The sequence below is a fragment of the Chanodichthys erythropterus genome, chromosome 13 (genome assembly GCF_024489055.1).
Source record: "Chanodichthys erythropterus isolate Z2021 chromosome 13, ASM2448905v1, whole genome shotgun sequence".
NCBI classification, from domain to species: Eukaryota; Metazoa; Chordata; class Actinopteri; order Cypriniformes; family Xenocyprididae; genus Chanodichthys; species Chanodichthys erythropterus.
The window spans coordinates 19376213-19399043 of record NC_090233.1 but is presented as its reverse complement, the minus strand read 5'-3'; the positions used below and the strand labels follow the sequence as shown (position 1 = coordinate 19399043).

Here is a 22831-nt window from a genome sequence, read left to right as displayed (position 1 = left end):
TATATAAAACAAAAAAAGTAATTGTAAACTACAGTGATTGGTCGATCCTTATAAGCGTTGAGAGAAATAAACAGACACCACGTGGGAACACGGCGTTGATGGACCTCTGAATAATTTCGTTTTAGCCCTTATGCAACCTTATGGACATTTTTGTCCATTTGAGTTTTGTTTTTTGTTATAAGTGTGCCTTTGTTAATGCCAACTACATGAATTTTGGCTCAGGTGTTTATTTTTATTGGAATTTTAATATTTTACCCTCATTTCCTTCAAAAAATCAATTTTATCCTCCGTAGCTACAAAAAATATTCACACTCAGGACCTTAAGGACAAAAATGTCCACATTGAAACAATTTTTTTTTTCAACCCAGGGCCATTTGACTATAAAATGATACAATATTTGCAAATAGGCATTCATTCTATCGGCAAGTCTTCAAATTTTACATTTTTACCATTTTTTTACTAGATTGTGCCATATTTTCAAATTTGGCATATAAAAGAAACACTCGCTTTATTTGTGTTTTCTGCTTATGCATATTATAGAGTCAATTTGAAAAATAATGCAGCTATATTTGTGTGGGTATGTTGGTAAGGATGTCGGAGTGTAGTTTGCATGTGTTTACTGAAAATGTAATGTGTGTAATTAGTTTGAAAGAAATTATATTGTACTGGCAATCAAAAATCCCACTCCATGTATGAGTCGCGCCCTTGGCAGGGTCATAGAGCCATGTGAAAACTATGAAAAGGGTCAGAGAAGGTTAATGAGCTTGAGGTTTTTCTTTTTCGACCAAACACGCATCTTAACCCTTGATTGCACTTTTTTACTTGTTATTGTACGGAGATAAAAGGTGCGCTTGAATTTGAAGTAGAAGTTCAGAAGCCCCTAAACACATTGTTTTAGTTTTCACCACAAGAAAATGGTGATTGTTTAGTCTGGTAGATTTTATACAAAGTTTGAGTTCACACAGGTGTCCTCACAGCCAAACCTATAAATATGTGGTGCTTGAGGGGTTGATCATTTCATTGTTTGAAGAGACGTTACTCTGCTAATGCTAGTGTTGCCCACTGACAGTGAGCACACAGGTGCATTAGAAGCTGAGGGTGTAAAGAAAACGATTTGTAAAGTGTTAAAATTCTGAAAACGAATGAATGTTTGGTAAAATAGAAGAGATACTGATAAAAAAAAAAAAAAAAAAACAGTCAGTGAAAGTGGAAAAATAATATTCATATAATATTAATATATAATATTTCTATGACAGTTTTTTGGCATGGACATGTTTGTCCATTATGGACCTAAGTGTTAGTTTTTGTAAAAAATCTGACACTACATAAAAAATATAAATGCCTCAAAATTAATGTAATTAATGTTGTTGTTCTTCATTGACACACCCAAGAATATAATAAGCTAAGAAAAAAAATCTGCTTAGCATTTAGTTTATGAAAATAAACTACTATTTTTAATTTTTTTCATAAAAAAAAAAAAAAAACATCTATGGCATTATGTAAACAAACCAGCATTTAAAGGGTGACAGTTCTTAAAATTAATGAATGTTTGGTATCTATGGATAGAACAGATGCTGGTTAAAAAATTGACATCAGTGAAAGTGGAAAAAAAACATTAATAAATCATATTTTTATGACAGTTTTTGGACATGGACATTTTTGTCCATTATTTTGCACCTGTAACTTTTTTTTTTTCTTTTTTTTGATGCACAAGGGATAAAAATACACTGCCATACTTCAAATTAAACGTTGATTAGGTCCTATTACTGTTAAAATTTGGGGGAAATGTTCAATAATTTTAGAATAAAGCATTTATGAAAACATATTTTGTTTATTTGTCATAGTTTTCTTTGTTGACATTAAAATGAATTAAATTCATGCAGGATTCATGCAGTGAGAATAAAAGATAGCTGACTGAAAAAAAAAAGCATCATGTGTTGTGCAAACATTTCCTTTATTGACATTTTTGTTGACATTAAAACAATTTCAAGCATGATTCATGCAGTGATTTCATAAAATGTATGTTTCTCGCTTAAGGTCATAATATGGATCCATTTTACAGAATTAGAGATGAAAAGTAATTACAGAAACCTGTATCATACAAGTACACTGATTCTAAATAGCACTTAAGTATCACTGCATAGAGTTTTAACCATATTCATTTCTTTAAAACACCCAAAATGTAATACTATTGAAAGTCCCTCATCATGTGACTCTCCTTGATATAAAAGACAGTATTCATTTTGAAGGCACATGATGTAGTGCAGTCTGTGTGTGAATAACTGATCACACACTTACAAATTACTATATATTTAGTACAGCATTATAAGTATCTTTATTTCAGATATTTGCTGGTCTTACATTTCCATGTATTTTTGGTACATTTTTTATGTATTTAAATACACTGACTTTATAACGCCCTTTCAAATATTAAAATACTGTGCATTGTTAATGTTTTGTGTGTTTTACATTGGTGTGGAAAGTAGAGGGCCATCAGGACCACTGGCAGCATTGATCTTCTTTCTAGAGCGAAACTCACTCTGAATCTCCAGAAATGTCTTGTTCTTGGTCTCAGGAACCACAAAGAAGATGTATGTGGCCACCAAGCAACAGATAACCAGGAAAACAAGGAAGCAGTACTGCTGTAGGCCATTCTGGGAGAGAGACAAAAGCCTTTTTAAAAATCATCATTTGTAAGTAGTTAACTCTCATAATTTTACAACATATGCATGGTGTATGGTCCAGATGAATAGTTGCTTTGTGAAATTCTGAATAATACAAATTAGGGTAACACTTTTTTAGTACATAATACATATAGCATCAGATTTTTGTGTAAACGTGCCCCACTTATCCAGCCCTTGTATTAGAAAGAAAGACCAACCATGCAGTTCTCTAAAAAGAGGAAAAAAGGCATATGTACATACCACAATAAATGGGAAGATCATGCCGATAAAGAAGAAAGAGATCCAGTTGATAGAGCCACCAATCATGTATGCAGCAGGTCGATCGGTTTGGGTAAACAGCTCTGTTGTTAAAATGTTTGTCACACCACCTACAGCACAAAGCACATTGATATATCTGATCAATCTAGTATGTGTTTTCACTAGTGTGTGCCAATGCACCATAATACAACAATAGTGTAGACAGATGAGTTTGTATTAAAGGTAGGGCAATTTTTCTCATAAACACTTTGTTATTCCGGTTAAAACTTTCTTCACATATAGCAATTTTATAATATAAGTGGTCTAAATATTAAAACATGTACATATTCTTCCACTTCAGGTAATTTAACGTCGTCTTTCGTGAAGCTTTACAGAATCTGCTCTGACTGCGCGTTCATGTGTTTTGGAGGAGGTGTGGCTTTGGACAGTTCTGAAAGGATTAGTTCACTTAAAAATGAAAATTCTGTCATTAATTATTCACCCTCATGTCGTTCCACACCCGTTCATCTTCAGAACACAAATTAAGATATTTTTGATAAAATACGATGGGTCAGTGAGGCCTTCATTGCCAGCAAGATAGTTAACACTTTCAGATGCCCAGAAAGCTACTAAAGACATATGTAAAACAGTTCATGTGACTACAGTGGTTCAACATTAATGTTATGAAGTGACGAGAATACTTTATGTGCGCCAAAAAACTCAAAATAATGACTTTCTTCAACAATATCTAGTGATGGGCGATTTCAAAACACTGTTTCATGAAGCTTTACGAATCTTTTGTTTTGGTGCCTGCAAACTGCCAAAGTCACGCCCCCCCAGTGGTGAACCATTGAAATTTCAAAACACTTAGGAAGAAACGAAGCCTCGTTTACTGAAATCATGTGACTTTCAAAGCTAGCTTGCTATTCTTAGCCTCTATGAAATTGCCTACTCTACCTTTAATGTTAAAAGATGAATAAGTTATATGTAATTTTCTGTCTTTGCTTTCTTTCTTTTTTTATTCATTCATTCACCTGGTCCAAGGCCAAAACTGAGGATGAAGGCAAAAACACAGACCATACTAAGGTAGGGAACCCAAGGGCTGGACTCCTATGAGGGAGAAACAACAAACAAAAATCAATAAAAGGCTTTTGACAATATGTATTGCAAAAAGCTCTACACTAATAAACTTGAATTGAATTGAATAAACTTGAATTAAATTCAAGTAATTGAAACAAATATTAAGATCACAGACTTTATGCCATTTTTCAACGTAACCTCATACAGTATGTTTACTGAGACATGATACAAATAAAGATTCTTCATTGGCATTGATGGTTCCATGAAGAACCTTGAATATCCATGGAACCATTCCATTTCAAAAAGGTTCCTTAGTGGAAAAAGTTTCTTTAGATTATTAAAATGTTCTTCACACTAATAAAAAAAAGTCTTTTAGAACTTATTTTTATTTAATTAAATATTGACACAGTGCACAAAATAAATATATTGAGAAAAACAGCAAATATATTGAACTTTATTTTACAGTCCTGTTTCCCCATGTACATACAGTGGGTAAGGAAAGTATTCAGACCCCCTTAAATTTTTCACTCTTTGTTATATTGCAGCCATTTTCTAAAATCATTTAAGTTCATTTTTTTTCCTCATTAATGTACACACAGCACCCCATATTGAAAGAAAAACACAGAATTGTTGACATTTTTGAAGATTTATTAAAAAAGAAAAACTAAAATATTACATGGTCCTAAGTATTCAGACCCTTTGCTCAGTATTTAGTAGAAGCACCCTTTTGATCTAATACAGCCATGAGTCTTTTAGGGAAAGATGCAACAAGTTTTTCACACCTGGATTTGGGGATCCTCTGCCATTCCTCCTTGCAGATCCTCTCCAGTTATGTCAGGTTGGATGGTAAACGTTGGTGGACAGCCATTTTTAGGTCTCTCCAGAGATGCTCAATTGGGTTTAAGTCAGGGCTCTGGCTGGGCCATTCAAGAACAGTCACGGAGTTGTTGTGAAGCCACTCCATTATTTTAGCTGTGTGCTTAGGGTCATTGTCTTGTTGGAAGGTAAACCTTCAGCCCAGTCTGAGGTCCTGAGCACTCTGGAGAAGGTTTTCGTCCAGGATATCCCTGTAGTTGGCCGCATTCATCTTCCCTCAATTGCAACCAGTCTTCCTGTCCCTGCAGCTGAAAAACACCCCCACAGCATGATGCTGCCACCACCATGCTTCACTGTTGGGACTGTACACATACCGCTTAGAATTAAGGCCAAAAAGTTCTATCTTGGTCTCATCTGACCAGAGAATCTTATTTCTTACCATCTTGGAGTCCTTCAGGCGGGCTTTCATGTGTCTTGCACTGAGGAGAGGCTTCCGTCGGGCCACTCTGCCATAAAGCCCTGACTGGTGGAGGGCTGCAGTGATTGTTGACTTTCTACAACTTTCTCCCATCTCCCGACTGCATCTCTGGAGCTCAGCCACAGTGATCTTTGGGTTCTTCTTTACCTCTCTCACCAAGGCTCTTCTTCCCCGATAGCTCAGTTTGGCCGGATGGCCAGCTCTAGGATGGGTTCTGGTTGTCCCAAAAGTCTTCCATTTAAGGATTATGGAGGCCACTGTGCTCTTAGGGAACATTAAGTGCAGCAGAAATTGTTTTGTAACCTTGGCCAAATCTGTGCCATGCCACAATTCTGTCTCTGAGCTCTTCAGGCAGTTCCTTTGACCTCATGATTCTCATTTGCTCTGACATGCACTGTGAGCTGTAAGGTCTTATATAGACAGGTGTGTGGCTTTCCTAATCAAGTCCAATCAGTATAATCAAACACAGCTGGACTCAAATGAAGGTGTAGAACCATCTCAAGGATGATCAGAAGAAATGGACAGCACCTGAGTTAAATATATGAGTGTCACAGGAAAGGGTCTGAATACTTAGGACCATGTGATAAAAAAAAATTCAACAATTCTGTGTTTTTCTGTCAATATGGGGTGCTGTGTGTACATTAATGAGGAAAAAATAACTTGATTTTAGCAAATGGCTGCAATATAACAAAGAGTGAAAAATTTAAGGAGGTCTGAATACTTTCCGTACCCACTGTACGTACTTATTATAGTAATTACAATATAATTAGATACTAACCCTTAACCTACCCCTAAACCTACCTTAATTAATGTAGCTACCTTATATTACCCAGTGCTTTCTTAGGCAAGTACACCATAAGTGCACATACTGTACAATAAAGTGCAACCAATATACAGTATATTTATAGTACACTATAATATTAGCATATAAAACTTCTTATAAAGTATCATGTCACTATTAACCTGAAAAGTCAGTGCAATGGTGAAACAGACACAACACAGGCTCATGAGAGAGTATCCACCAATAATCAGAGCTCTTCTTCCCAAAGACTCGATCAGAAGACCCTGAAAAACACACACACAATGCCTGTGTTTAAAACACCTTTCAAAAAGTGGTTTATATATAGTGAAATCTCCATACAACTAATTCCAAAGGCTGAAGCACAATTTGTCAGATCAGCACTATGTGATTTGTGGGAAACGTCTCTGGATGAACAGGAATATGCCAAAAATGCTTTCTGAGATGAAAGACTTTGTGCTAGTGTACAAATCCCAGACTTACACACGTCAGTGCAGTGATGCACTCACAAGCTCCGGTTCCCACTGTAGCATACGGAATCTTGTCAGCTGGAATCCCAGCCTGGGTGAACACGTAGTCTGCATAGAAATAAATCTGATGGGAGAGAAATCTCTATCAACAGGGGTCACATGGACACATATTGATGTACATTATATCTAAAATTGAAATCCAGTAATTTTTAATAGGAATACACACGTCCCCACACAGATTACACTCATTTTGAAGTTGGTCACATGAATTTGAATTTTTTTTAAGTGACTTCTGTGTGAGTAGTGCACTCAAGTCCCCCTGGGAAGTTCGTATTTACAAGTTGGGAAGTGACGTTTACGACGTCAGGTGCAAGTCACTTTCATCAGAGTAAGATGCAGTGTTAGACTGGGTAAACCCAGCCTGATCTGCCGGCGATTTGATTTTGCCCGGCAACTCAGATTGGAAACCCGTACATTCATTTCTGGTGCATCTGATACACTTTTGCAGGAACCAATCACAGACTGGCTTATCCACCTTGCTCGCTATTGGCGGGTACAGAGCTCTTTCTATGGCTCTGGGTATAACACGATGACATCTCTCGCACGACCATCAATCCAATTCCTTTTAACCTCTCAATGATGCTAAATGACTTCTTTAGTTTGCAAACAAATCGCTCGACTGGGTGTAAATACCAGTAAATACCACTCACTTTCATGTTTTTTTTTGTAAAAAAAAAAAAAAAAGTCACCCGGATCGTTGATCTGATTGGTTGAAGGACTATCCAATTGCATGAGTAATGCTCGTTGATCACGCCTCTTGTGCAGTAGGAACTACATAGCAAACTCCCCAGACCAATGTTAAATTTTAAATTGAGCTTGGTCTGGTGTCTAGCCAGACAAATGCAGTGTACCTTCTCTATATAACTGCACTAAAATACACTTCTAGAAAATGGAGAACATAGAATGTGCATCAGGTGTGTTTTGCTTTTTTATGTTTTTAATTAATTTATGAAGCCACTAAACTTTATTGTTCCACTCTAAAACAGATTGTAATCATATCGTGTGGAAATGCAACTGGAACCATTTGTCCAATGGTGGAAAAGCAAGTTAATAAGGTAAATTAAATCTAATTTAAAGGATTCAGAATTAAAATTTCCTGATAATTTACTCACCCCATGTCATCCAAGATGTCATTCTTACTTCAGTCAAAAAGAAATTAAGGATTTTGAGGAAAAAATTCCAGAATTTTTCTACATATAGCGGACTTCAACAGGGTACAACGGTTGGAAGGTCCAAATGTCAGTTTCAGTGCAGCTTCAAAGGGCTCTACACGATCCCAGACAAGGAATAAAGGTCTTGTTTAGAGAAACGATCAGTCATTTTCTAAAAAAAAAATAATATTGTATACTTTTTAACCACAATGCTCGTTTTGTACTAGCTCTGCGATGTGCCTCACATTTTGTAATAAAGTATAATTGGAAAGGTCACACATGACCTAGGCGGAAGTACAGATCCAGTGTCTACAAAGTCAAACTCCCTTTACAAAAAAAGGTAAAACAACGATGTCAAATGATTTTGAATTTGGCGAAGAAAATTAGGAGTTTTTTGCCCTAGTACTTCTGCCTACGTCATGCGTGACCTTTCCAACATGATTACGTGATGCATTTTTTTTTTAATGACAGATCATTTCACTAGATAGGACCTTATTCCTCATCTGGGATCGTGTAGAGCCCTTTGAAGCTGCACTGAAACTGAAATCTGGACCTTCAATCCATTGAACCCTGTTGAAGTCCACTATTCGGAGAAAAATCCTGGAATGTTTTCCTCAAAAACCTTAACTTATTTTCGACTGACTGAAGAAAGAAAGACATAAACATCTTGGATGACATGGGGATGAGTAAATTATCAAGAAATTTTAATTCCGAAGTGAACTTATCCCTTAATAACAAATGATAATTTCCCAAATAAGTTTAAACTGTGTTATGTCATGATGAAGAGTGTTATGGGATGATTTATGCATTCAAGTTTATCTGTAAGTTTAAGAATGTTTGTTATATTGTCTATATTATCTACTTTTAAAAGGTCACATAAACTACATAAATTTTCATGAAGTCCAATTTGAACAGCATCTATTTTTTATAAATGAAACCTAACAAACATTTTTCTGAAATGTGGGTTTGTGCTATCACTTGGTTTGATGTTTTATCTAATACACTGCCACTGACATTCATATATTTACTTTTGTGCTTTAATAAGTGTCTAAATAATATTGGGCCTACTGTACATGGTTCAGAATTGGCTTTGGTTCAGATTTGACTGTCTCACATGACATTCCAGAAAAGCTTTTAAGTACAGTATTGTGTGTAAAATCACTTTCATGCCCATTATATGAGCTGAGGTAAATGTCACAGCCTTAGAGATGAAATCTGAACAATTTCATGCTTTTTTCCCCCTTTTATAATCATTTGCCTTGAGAAAAGTTCAGGGTTTAATCCACAGCAAGCCGGTCACATGCTATTTTGGCGGGAGGGTGTGTTTTTTTGTTTTAATAGTGCACATATCAGCAGTCAAGGCTAATCATTTCATATGTCAAGCCATTAATGTGAATACACATATTGAATACACACCGCATTGATGCCATTGAGTTGCTGGGACGTGTGAATCACGAAGAGGGTCAGTAGCTGCCAGCGAAGACTGCGGTCTTTAAAAAGCTCCCAGGGCTTCTTGGGTTTAATGCCGACCGAGCTGTCCCTCTCTCTCTCTATGTCCTCCTTCTCTCCATGGTACTTATCCTGGCCATGGAACCATATTAGAGCTGAAAGAAAGTGGCAAAGGGCATAACATTCCTTTACTCACGAGATTCTCTTCTCCTGGCTTCTGTTGTTGTTTACGGCTCAACTGGTTTGATTTAGCTTCCTCCAGAGAGCTCACATCCTGACATCCGTTCAAAAGTGATAATTTCAATTAGATTTTTCGCTTCAGTCTTTTAAATGTTTTGATGTTCTGGTTATACACGGCTGAGATGACAACATCATCTTCACTTCAATGGAGTCATGAGTTTAAATGTGTCTTATGACCTTAGTAGACAGCAAAACAGATAAAAACATGCAGGAAACAGATGATGTAGGCTTCTTTTTTGAACAATATTACATGCTGATTTTGTGGTTTGTTTACCTGGTTGTTCATTAACTACTATATCTATCTTTAATCATTCATTAAAAAAAAAAAAAAAAAAAAAATTAATGTTAAAGTTATTAAAGTTAATGCAATCTTAATGCAATTTGTCTGAATTATCACATGAAGCATACTGGTAAAGTTTGTATGAAAATGTGCAGAACTTGTACACAGATAGTTTATATTTGAATCTGATATTTTCTGCTTAAAAGGATAGTTCAACCAAAAATGAAAATGATCCCATGATTTACTCAACCTCTAGCCATCCTAGGTGTATATGACTATCTTCTTTCAGATGAACACAATCAGAGTTATATATTTTTTTTAAATCCATACGGCTCCAGGGGAGAGAAAAAATATACATATTTAAAACTTTATTAACTATAATAACTAGCTTCGGGCAGATGGCCTAAGAACATATACTCTAAACTTTATCATTACCTTTAACAACAAGTAAAACTGTATATTAACGGGATATCCAACCACATCCTACAACACCTTATTGAAACAATATTGTGCAAACACAGTTATTAAACCAGTCTGTACCCTTTTCGCAGGCAACATCATCTCCACGGTCGATGAGCAGGTAGCGAGGGCTCTCAGGGAACCAGGGCAGAATCAGCAGCTGCAGTACGGCTGGAATACAGATGGTGGACAAGAGGATGGGCCAGTACTCCTCTTTACCTAACAACTCACTGACAAACACACACACAGAGAAAGAGTCTTAAAAATCTTTATGGCATGTTAATTTATAGTGAATATTCTTTAGTACTTTAGTATATTCTTTTAAGCTGAATTTTCAGCACCATTACTCCAGTCTTCGGTGTACATAAGTCTATTTTTCTGTCCCTTGATCTCTGTAACTGTAACGAAACAGGACTGAGGCAGAGATCCAATTGCAAAGCTTTATTAAATGTAAAGCGTGGTCATACAGGCTGGGTCGATCAGGGGCAAACAGGAACAGCAAGGAACAGGCAGAGTCGTAGTCAGAGTACCGGCAGTAGATCGAGGACAAGTGGATATCATTCACAGAACAGTATACAAGGCAAAGGTCAGGACAGGCAGCAATGGGTCAATAAACAGGAACAGGCAAGATCAAACACAGGCAGACAGGATACAAGGTACGCTCAGAATTGTCACTAGGAATCAAGACTTCGCAGTGAGGTGGTGTGTGTATGAGTCCTTTATAGTCCAGGTAATGCGTATCAGCTGGGTGTGGTGATTAGTGTGGAGTGTGCATGGCTGTATGTGGCAACAGGTGATTGGTGGAGTGAGTGCAAGTGATAGGCAAGGGAGGATTATGGGAAATGGAGTCCGGAGTGAACAGGAACGTGATAGGAACAGATGGTGATCGTTACAGAATGGGGGTGGGTGCCCTGGAGACCTACTGGCAGGTGATTCTGGGAGTGCAGACGGGTATGGAGGTCTCCAGGGCAGGTCCAGGAACTCTAGGCACCATAGTGGGGCAGGAGCCTCGGGCGGCCTCGGTGGGTCAGGTGCCATGGGTGGCCACGGCGGGTCAGGTGCCTCGGACGGCCATGGCAGGTCAGATGGTTCAGGCAACCACGGCAGGTCAGGTGGCTTGGGCAGCCACGGCAGGTCAGGTGGTTTGGACGGCCACTGCAGGTCAGGTGGTTTGGACGGCCACTGCGGGACAGAGTCCATAGATGACCCCAGCGGGTCAGAGTCCAATAGTGGCCATAATAAATTGCAGTTCAAAGGTGGCCATAACAGTTCAAAGGCCCATGCCGGTAGTGGTCGGGCAAGGTTCCCACCCACAAGCTCCCCACCCTTAGGTATACTGCCCCCCCCAAAAAAGTTCTTGGGGAAATCAACTGTGGCCATGGTCGATTCGTGGACAAGGAGCTTGTGGGGCGCCGGCAGGTCAAGTAGCACAGGTTCTGGAGCGGACTCGATGGCTGGAACACCCCCTATGTTCCTTGACACCAAAGGGGCGGCCATCTTGCCCGTGGGCACTGGAGAAACAGCCATCTTGTCCATCGCATCCAGACAGCTAAGGTGCTTTGCGACTGGCGATCTTGAGAGCGTTGCGACCGGCGATCTTGATAGCGTTTCGACCGTCGATCTTAAAAGCGTTGCGACCGCTGATGTTGAGAGCGTTGCGACCGACGATCTTGAGAGCGTTTCGACCGTCGATCTTAAAAGCGTTGCGACCGGCGATCTTGAGAGCGTTTCGACCGTCGATCTTGATAGCGTTTCGACCGCCGATCTTAAAAGCGTTGCGACCGCTGATCTTGAGAGCGTTGCGACCGGCGATCTTGAGAGCGTTTCGACCGTCGATCTTAAAAGCGTTGCGACCGGCGATCTTGAGAGCGTTTCGACCGTCGATCTTAAAAGCGTTGCGACCGGCGATCTTGAGAGCGTTTCGACCGTCGATCTTGATAGCGTTTCGACCGCCGATCTTAAAAGCGTTGCGACCGCTGATCTTGAGAGCGTTGCGACCGGCGATCTTGAGAGCGTTTCGACCGTCGATCTTAAAAGCGTTGCGACCGGCGATCTTGAGAGCGTTGCGACCGCGATCTTGAGAGCGTTGCGACCGGCGAACTTGAGAGCGTTTCGACCGCCGATCTTAAAAACGTTGCGACCGCTGATCTTGAGAGCGTTGCGACCGGCGATCTTGAGAGCGTTTCGACCGGCGATCTTAAAAGCGTTGCGACCGGCGATCTTGAGAGCGTTGCGACCGGCGATCTTGAGAGCGTTGCGACCGGCGATCTTGAGAGCGTTGCGACCGGCGAACTTGAGAGCGTTGCGACCGGCGAACTTGAGAGCGTTGCGACCGGCGAACTTGAGAGCGTTGCGACCGGCGAACTTGAGAGCGTTGCGACCGGCGGGCTTGAGAGCGAAGCGGCCGGCGGGCTTGAGAGCGAAGCGGCCAGCGGGGCAAACGGCTGCTCTGAGACGGCAGCAGGCCATTCTGGGACAACAGCGGGCTGCTCTGGGACAACAGCGGGCTCGGGCTGGCAGACTGCTCCCAAGTCCTCCACCACACACGCATGACAGCCAAGACATAAAAAGTGAAAACAGCCCTCTTGGCCATGACAGAACTGACAAGGAGAGAGGGCTGCTCTGGAACAACAGCGAAGACGTGACGTGACTCTGGGCGATCAGCGGAGACGTGACGTTGCTCTGGGCGATCAGCGGAGGCGTGCCGTTGCTCTGGGCGATCAGCGGAGGCGTGACGTTGCTCTGGGCGATCAGCGGAGGCGTGACGTTGCTCTGGGCGATCAGCGGAGGCGTGCCGTTGCTCTGGGCGATCAGCGGAGGCGTGCCGTTGCTCTGGGCGATCAGCGGAGGCGTGACGTTGCTCTGGGCGATCAGCGGAGGCGTGACGTTGCTCTGGGCGATCAGTGGAGGCGTGCCGTTGCTCTGGGCGATCAGCGGAGGCGTGCCGTTGCTCTGGGCGATCAGCGGAGACGTGACTTTGCTCTGGGCGATCAACTGTGTTTTGACTTTGTGTTGTTGTGATGGTAGCCACCATTTTGTGAGTGTCCATTGGTGTGGCAGCCATTACATAATTCACCGTGGTGGTGTCGCATTTCTCCATGACACCCACAGTGAATGGAGAACAGTTAATAACGCATAATCCATAAAACCGCTGAGTGATAAACGTGGTCCTTCTTGTCGTAGTTTATTTTGGAGTGGCTGGTTAACGCCATCACAAAAAAGTCTATCAAGACACAGTCAGGCAAATCTGAATAGTAAGCAATGTCCAGAAACTTCTGAATATGGTCCTCCAGGGTAGAGTTACCTTGACGAAGGCGGATGAGACGTATTGCGGGGTCCATGCTGAGACTGGAAACGCTCAAAGAAGCTGCTGGATCTGGGTATGGTGAAGTCTTCTGTAACGAAACGGGACTGAGGCAGAGATCCAATTGCAAAGCTTTATTAAATGTTGAGCGTGGTTGTACAGGCTGGGTCGATCAGGGGCAAACAGGAACAGCAAGGAACAGGCAGAGTCGTAGTCAGAGTACAGGCAGTAGATCGAGGACAGGCGGATATCATTCACAGAACAGTATACAAGGCAAGGGTCAGGACAGGCAGCAATGGGTCAATAAACAGGAACAGGCAAGATCAAACACAGGCAGACAGGATACAAGGTACGCTCAGAATTGTCACTAGGAATCAAGACTTAATTGCTAAAAGGGTTAGTTCACCCAAAAATGAAAATTCTGTCATTAATTACTCACCCTCTTTCCAAACCTATAAGACATTCGTTCTTCTTAGGAACACAAATGAAGATAATTTTAAAGAAATTGGAGAGCTTTCTGTCACTCCATTGACAGTCTATGCATCTACCACTTTGACGCTTCAAAAAGTTAATAACGAGATTGTAAGACTAATTCATATAAATTGAGAGGTTTAGTCCAAATTTTCTGAAGAAACATGATTGCTGATGTAATTTAGGCATTTATTCACATATAAACATTCATCAACTCACACATCAGTTGTGGTAAACAGAAGCTCAAGCACATTTGCTTGACGTGCAAGAACCAATGAGGTTCATTCTCGTGTTACGCCGCACGTTTGAGCTTCCGGAAGAGGTTTGTTCTCATGAGTCAAGCAGGTTCAGCTGAGCTTCTGTTTATGTTCGCTGATCAATGTTTGTATGTGAATAAAAGCCTAAATTCAATCTGTTCATCATATAAAGATATCGAGTCTCTTCAGAAAATTTGGACTAAACCACTCAATTCATATTGATTAGTTTTACGATCTATTTATGAACTTTTTGAAGCTTCAAAGTGGTAGTTGTGCAGCTGTCAATGGAGGGACAGAAAAAGATTTCATTAAAAAGATCTTCTTTTGTATTCCGAAGATGACACGAGGGTGAGTAATTAATGACAGAATTTTCATTTTTGGGTGAACTAACCCTTTAAGTTTTGTAAATTTCAGAAAAAAAATCAACATATTTAAACAAATGTTGACCTTTCTCTTCTGTTTTATGTGGTGTTAATGCCTTTGTTTCTTACTTGAGGCCAATCACTTGTCCTGTTAAGATCCCCCCAGTGATGAAGATGGAAGTTCCCATGGCCATGGCTCCACGCAGAGCTCTAGGTGCGATCTCACCAATATACAGAGGTTGCACACATATTCCGATACCTGTCATTCAAAAAAAAAATGTTAGTTATGGGATCACAAACAAATGCTCATAATGTTTTGCAACTTATTTAATTCAATAAGCTTCTCATTAATGTTTAGTCATTTAGCAGATGCATGCAAATGAGGAAAAACGCATGCAAATCACTTACAGAAATTCAAAAATGCTTTATAAGGTATTTTGGCCTTAAAATTTTTTTTTAAAGAAGTCTCGTCTAATTTATTCCTGTGATCAAAGCTGAATTTTCAGCATCATTACTCCAGTCTTGTCACATGATCCTTCAGAAATCATTCTAATATGCTGATTTGCTGCTCAAGAAACATTTCTTATTATCAATGTTGTAAACAGTTGTGCTGCTTAATATTTTTGTATAAACCATGACAGGACACTTTGATCTTTTTCAGGATTCTAGAAAAATCAAAGAACAGTATTTAATCTTCACTAATTTGATGTGCTTTAAACCTTGAGATACCTGCATTTACTCCTGTCAGGAAGCGTCCAATAATTAAAAGCTCAAAAGTGCTAGAAGGATAACTCAAGCCCATGAAGAAAGCAGCCAACAGAGCAAAGGTGTTGTTAAACAATAGTGTCCCTTTCCTGAAAAATAATATTGAAAAATTAATTTCAACAGGGCTGTAACATCCCTAAAAATTTCATTTGGTTGCATCCTTCAAACACATTATATACAGTAGTTTTGTTTTCCGTTTACCTTCCAAATCTAATGGCCAAAGTTCCCCCAACGGACGCTCCCACAAGCCCACCAAGAGTGAATATGGACACTATAGTGGACCAGATGAGAGTGAGCACCTGTGTGGAGATTTCAGTGTTGTAGCGCTCTGTCCATGTCTGATTAATGAAGTTCTGTACAGACTGAGAGAAAACACACAAGCAAAGGGGATAAATAAATACTGTATATTACATGAAAGGAAAGAGTGCATTTAAAGGATTAGTTCACTTTCAAGTTAAAATTTCCTGAAAATGTACTCAAACCCATGTCATCCAATATGTTTATGTCTTTCTTTCTTCAGTCAAAAAGAAATTAAGGTTTTTGATGGAAACATTCCACTCCTTATAGTGGACTTCAATGGACTCCAAATGGTTGAGGGTCAAAATTACAGTTTCATTGCAGCTTTAAAGGGCTCTATGTGATCCTAGACAAGGAATAAGAGTCTTATCTAGCGAAACAATCATTCATTTTTAAAAAAAATTTAAAATTATATACGTTTTTAACCATAAACACTCATCTTGAACTAGCTCTCTTCTTCTTCTCTATTAGAATTCCATCAGACGCTGCTAAGTGAATTACTGCCCTCCACAGGTCAAAGTTTGAACTAATTGTTATATTGTATATGAGAATTTAGTTCAAACTTTGACATGTGGAGGGCAGTAATTCACTTAGCAGCATCTACACTGCCAGAATTCTAATAAAGAAGAAGAAGAAGAGAGCTAGTTAAAAACGAGTATTTATGGTTAAAACATATATAATTTAAAACACTTTTTTAGAAAATGACCAATCGTTTCGCTAGATAAGACCCTTCTTCCTCGTCTGGGATCGCGTAAAGCCCTTTGAAGCTGCACTGAAGCTGTAATTTTGACCTTCAACCATTTGGGCTCCATTGATATTTGAAATTTGAGAGATATTTGAAATTGACAACCAAACACATCCTTCCCTTCGCTGCTCCACCCCCAAAATAAATAACAAAAAGGGGTATGCATTTAAGCACCGAGCTGCTGCTTGAGACTTAGCGCAAGTATAGGTGAATCAGCTATGATTCAACAACAGGCTATAAGCGAACTACACTACAGTCCCACAAGTTCAACGTCTATCAGTTGATGTTTAATCTCCCTGACAGCCTCTATTGTCCTATTTAGCCACTTGTTAGCAACCGCCTTTTTCAAGACATGTAACAGCTTTAAGGGTTAGTTCACCCAAAATGAAAATTCTGTCATTTATTACTCACCCTCATGCTGTTCCACACCCATAAGACCTTCGTTAATCTTTGGAACACAAATTAAGTTATTTTAGTTGAAATCCGATGGCTCAGTGAGGCCTACATAGGGAGCAATGACATTTCCTCTCTCAGGATCCATAAAGGTACTAAAAACACATCTAAATCAGTTCATGTGAGTACAGTGGTTCAATATTAATATTATAAAGCGACGAGAATATTTTTGGTGCGCCAGAAAAACAAAATAACGACTTATTTAGTGATGGCCGATTTCAAAATGCTTCAGGAAGATTCGGAGCATAAATGAATCAGTGTATCGAATCATGATTCGGATCGCATGTCAAACTGCCAACAGCTGAAATCACGTGACTTTGGCACTCCGAACCGCTGATTCAACATGCTCTGAAGCTTCATGAAGCAGTGTTTTGAAATCGGCCATCACTATATAAGTCGTTATTTTGTTTTTTTGGCGCACCAAAAATATTATCGTCGCTTTATAATATTCATATTGAACCACTGTACTCACATGAACTGATTTAAATATGTTTTTAGTACCTTTATGGATCTTGAGAGAGGAAATGTCATTGCTGGCTATGGATGCCTCACGGATCCATCAGATTTCAACAAAAATGTCTTAATTTGTGTCTAAAAAGGTCTTACGGGTGTGGAACGACATGAGGGTGAGTAATAAATGACAGAATTTTCATTTTTGGGTGAACTAACCCTTTAAATAAATCACGAGTGGGGTAATACTCATGTATTTTATGTTGTAGAATAAAATGTGAAAGTGTCTTGTTCACCACAGGCCTTATTTCAGCCATTTAACCAAAATCCTTTCAATAAATCCATTGACTTCAGGGCGATGGAACCAGAAGTGCTAAAATGCTAACTCGCGTCCGCAGTTTGGCCTACAAAGTGATGTCATATCTGCACCACTCTATTGTTGCTGACTACAAGTGATCGGTCTGAACCTCTTTTTTTTTTTTTGCCATGTAAGAACTATGTACAAACATAGTACTTTTTTCAGCACACACACAGAACAGACATCTGGCAAATATTCACAAAATTGTTTGTTTGGGTGTTGATTTCAATTTTCAATAGCTTTTAAAATATTTACTGTACCTTTAACTTGGATAACAGTACCATGGACAATATTTTATTAAAATATTTTCTTTCATGTTTCACAGAAAAAAAAATGTTTTAGAAAGTCAATTACTAATCTAGGGTACTGTATGAACATTGTGAAACATGGTTAAAATTGACCCTGGGTTAATGATTAAAAAAGTGCAAAAAGCCCAAATGTGGGTTTTGGATTTAGTAGCTTACATTTTGTCACATTTTTAGCAAAAACTGTGCCAGGGACCAAAATCCATATTCACGTAATATATTAACTAACTAAAGATTTCATGTGACTTTTTAATCTGATGAGCTCCTGCAATAATACCTTATACATCAAACACATACACACTAAACCAAAGTAGCTCCACTTAATGTGACTATAATGCATAGTTTGTAATCACAAACAGGCTTAAGCATAGTGATGAATAATCAAGTAAAGACTTGATGCACAAGCTCACACATTTCTTACCTTGGTAGGTGCATTTATGATTGATATATTGTACCCATACTGAAAGGTTCCACCAATGCCAGCTGCCCAGACAGCCAAAAGAAGAGACTTACTGGGAACCTGTAGTTAACACAGTACAAAAGGCAGAAGTGTTCAGATTTTGATCTAAACTTGCTGTTAACAACTAATATTTATACTGGTTAGCAGAAGATTAGAGTACTGAAGTCAGGAAAACTGCAGTAACAGCAACTGAAGAGCTTCGAAATACAAAAAAAAGCTTGTTTGTGTTAGTTCACAGTGCATTAAATAATGTGAACAGATATGATTAGTAAATGTTGAAATGAACATTAGAATTAATAAATGCTTTAGAAGTATTGTTTATTGTTTATGTTCATGTAAACTAATATAGTTAAATAATGTTAACAAATGGAACTTAATTGCAAAGTGTTAAGTGTTGGGGGTAACGCATTACATGTAACTTGAGTTATGTAATCAGATTACTTTTTCAATTGCCTTGTAAAGTAATGCATTACTTTTTCAATTTACAACAAAATATTTAAGTTACATTTTCAAATAAGTAACGCAAGTTACTTTTTCACATTTATTGACTGACAGTTCTCCTGTCCCCATGTTGAGAGAAATAAAGTGCAGAGGCGTTTTGTGGTTATTGTAGTTCTAGACTAAATGTGAACATGCATTTACTCATCTTACTTGCACAGAAACATTCAGTATTCTTCAAAATGAATAAAACAGTCTCAGAATTGTACACAAACCTGTAATAATTAACTATATTAAATTACTCTAATATACTTTATGTATTTAATCTCACTTTATTAACCTTAACATTTGCCAAAACTAGAACTTTTGTGTTATTAAAAAACAAACAATCAAGCCCAGTCCAGGTGAGAAAAAGTAACGCAAAAGTAATGTAACGCATTACTTTTCATACAAAGTAACTAAGTAATGCAATTAGTTACTTTTGGGAGTAACGCAATATTGTAATGCATTACTTTTAAAAGTAACTTTCCCCAACACTGTTACTAAATATATGCATATTCAAATATATATGCAAAAAAGATATGTAAAAAATACAACAAATATACAACAATCTAAAAAAAAATGAATGTAATATGCAAGACATAAGCATACCAAGTACTTTCAAAACATCATGTCTTGCCCATCACTGTTCATTATAGCTATATTGCTGAGTACTATAACCTGCTAGTACTGATTATTTTTAATAATAATAATAATAAAACAATTTGTTATACGTATTTAAAAAATAATAATATTTTCAAGAATAATTTTAAGCATACCTTTATTTGTTGAACTGGTTCTTTGAAGTCTTTAAGTAAAGGTTGATATTCCTTAAGCTCTCCATTGTCTTTGCCCATTTTTGAAACTCGTCCAAAATATTTTAACATTTCACTTAATATTCCAAACGTCTCTTAATCACAGATCTGAAATATGAACTCATCCTAGGACAGAACTGCTCTTAAAGCTGAGGTCCATAACAGATATACTAGCAGAAATACAATCATGCTGTTGTTCAGAGCATGAACAGTGAAAACTGCATGGGTTCAGAGTTGATTCAGGATGAAATTCTCTTTAGAGCCACAGAGAAGCTCTGTAGGATGTCTTTGGGATATTTTTGTCTTTTAACACATGCATGTCTAATGCTTTTCCACACTTAGTCCTGTGGATAATGCACTGAGAGCCCTTGTGGTGGACTGTAAATTCAAAATTCGAATGAAAGCTTACCTTTCTTCTTAAAGTTGTACACTCTTCTGGCCCATTCATTTTAAGTTCATTCATTTTTAGCAACTTTAGAGTGCTAAAGAAAAGAGTTTATTCCATCATGCCTTCTAGGTCTCACTGCAAAGATTAACTTTGAAGGAGCGGCAGGTCTGTGTGCAGTCATTAGTGTAATCATAAGCTCCAGTTGACCACTGGACAAACCCCAGTTACTTGAGGCGCAAATTCAGAATTCTGCATGTAAGATGATGTGATTACAGTTGGATTGTCCTCTAACGGTTATTTGTAATGATGACTAATGAAATACTTAATTCTAGCTGGCTCTTATATGTGTGAGAGGAAACATTTATTCAACTATATCAAGCATTGTGTTGTTTGGCCTTTGATCACAAAGAGCACATTGTTGCTGTTTCAGTCAAGTGACCTGCAGAGCCCATAAGCCTCTTTCTGATTCATAGAGAACTGAACCAGTTTGGAAGGCTCTGACCATAACAGTGTCATCATATTAAGCGGGAATTTAAAGTCTATATTTCATATAAAAGCACGGTAGTGGGTAGGCTTATGTTATATAGGTCAATAAATGATTATCTGAAATGCTTGTGACAGAAGGAAATGTTGTGTTGCCTCACCAAACGTAAATCTTCAGTAGCAGATCCTAATGCCTAACCAATTTTTAGACTCTAAACTGTTTAGTGATGTACACACACACACACACACACACACACACACACACATATACATATATATATACACTGACCAGGCATAACATTATGACCACCTTACTAATATTGTGTTGGCCCCCATTTTGCTGCTAAAACAGCCCTGACCCGTCGAGGCATGTACTCAACTAGACCCCTGAAGGTGTGCTGTGGTTTCTGGCACCAAGATGTTAGCAGCAGACCCTTTAAGTCCTGTAAGTTGCGAGGTGGAGCCTCCATGGATCAGACTTGTTTCTTCAGCACATCCCACAGATGCTCAATTGGATTGAGATCTGGGGAATTTGGAGGCCAAGTCAACACCTCAAACTCATTGTTGTGCTCCTCAAACCATTCCTGAACCATTTTTACTTTGTGGCTGGAGCATTATCCTGCTGAACGAGGCTACAGCCACCAGGGAATACAGTTTCCATGAAAGGGTGTACATGGTCTACATCAATGCTTAGGTAGGTGTCAAGGTAACATCCACATGGATGGCAGGACCGAAGATTTCCCAGCAGAACATTGTCCAAAGCATCACACTGCCTCTACCGGCTTGCCTTCTTCCCATAGTGCATCCTGGCGCCATGTGTTCCCCAGGTAAGCGACGCACACACACTCGGCCATCCACGTGATGTAAAATAAAACGTGATTCATCAGACCAGACCACCTTCTTTAATTGCTCTGTGGTCCAGTTCAGATGCTCACATGCACACTGTTGGTGCTTTCGTCGGTGGTCAGGGGTCAGCATGGGCACCCTGACTGGTCTTCAGCTATGCAGCCCCATACGTAACAAACTGCGATGCACTGTGTATTCTGACACCTTTCTATCAGAACCAGCATTAACTTCTTGAGCAATCTGAGCTACAGTATCTCATCTGTTGGATTGGACTACATGGGCCAGCCTTCACTCCCCTCATGCATCAATGACAGGGTCATGGTCACCACTGTTCCTTCCTTGAACCACTATTGAAAGATACTAACCACTGCAGAGCGGGAACACCCCACAAGAGCTGCAGTTTTGGAGATGCTCTGACCCAGTCATCACAGTTTGGCCCTTGTCAAACTCGCTCAAATCCTTATATGCTTTCCCATTTTTCCTGCTTCTAACACATCAACTTTGAGGACAAAATGTTCACTTGCTGCCTAATATATCCCACCCACTAACAGGTGCCATAATGAAGAGATAATCAGTGTTATTCACTTCACCTGTCGGTGGTCATAATGTTATGCCTGATTGGTGTGTATATACAGTACTGTACATACATATAAAAACTCACACACACACACACACACACACACACACACACACACACACACATATATATATATATATATATATATATATATATATATATATATATATATATATATATATATATATATATATATATACATACATACATACAGTATATATATATTTTACTTGGTAGTACGCTACTGATTTAGACAAAAATGGCTTATATTGAAAACATATAAACTATGGAGAGTAAAAGATTTGTGTACATCAATGCACAACTTGACATTTTTGGGATTTTTAAATATTCGTTTAAAAAATATATTCTTGCTGAATAGGAGGCACATAATGAGGCAAAATGAGTCTGATTGTCTTTTTAGCCTGACATTTACAGATATTTTGTGCCTAAACATTTTTTCCCCATTCAGAGCATAATGTCTTGAGCTTTCCAATGAATCCTTTTGATTAATTTGAACTGTAAAGCTTTGAATAGATCTTTGTTGTTGAAAAATAATTTATGTAACAGTTAAGATATATTTTAATTCCATTATTGTGCATATATGGATGTAGACCTATATGTTTTTTAACTGTTTCCCCTGTAAAATAATAATAATAGTAGTATAATGTCGTAATAATATTATTATTTTGTTTTATTTATTATTTTTTTGTTTTGTTTTCTGTTTGTTTTATTGTTTGCTAAGTGTTGTAGGCTGTATAAATTAATGGTTTGATTTTATCCAGAAAATCCATGTGACCTTGAATCCCCGCCCCCTG

At 38.7% G+C, this 22831-nt stretch overlaps 1 protein-coding gene across 3 annotated transcripts; it reads right to left on the bottom strand.

Annotated features, from left to right (window-relative positions):
- Positions 1-1957: 1957 nt before the first annotated feature.
- slc2a11b (solute carrier family 2 member 11b) lies at positions 1958-20244 on the bottom strand. Of its 3 annotated transcripts, none has more exons than XM_067406969.1 (12): positions 20132-20244; positions 18392-18490; positions 15564-15724; positions 15327-15451; positions 14727-14856; positions 10285-10433; positions 9192-9379; positions 6578-6688; positions 6259-6360; positions 3956-4031; positions 2925-3052; positions 1958-2654 (listed from the first exon to the last, which is right to left on the bottom strand). In XM_067406969.1, exons 1-12 carry the CDS (start codon positions 20183-20185, stop codon positions 2466-2468), a joined length of 1512 nt encoding a protein of 503 aa, XP_067263070.1. In that variant the 5' UTR covers positions 20186-20244; the 3' UTR covers positions 1958-2465. The 3 variants fall into 3 exon arrangements, with proteins under 3 accessions (XP_067263070.1, XP_067263072.1, XP_067263071.1); XM_067406970.1 differs by having other exon boundaries at positions 2461-2673; XM_067406971.1 differs by lacking the exons at positions 18392-18490; positions 20132-20244 and adding an exon at positions 16816-16933.
- Between the last annotated feature and the right edge of the window lie 2587 nt (positions 20245-22831).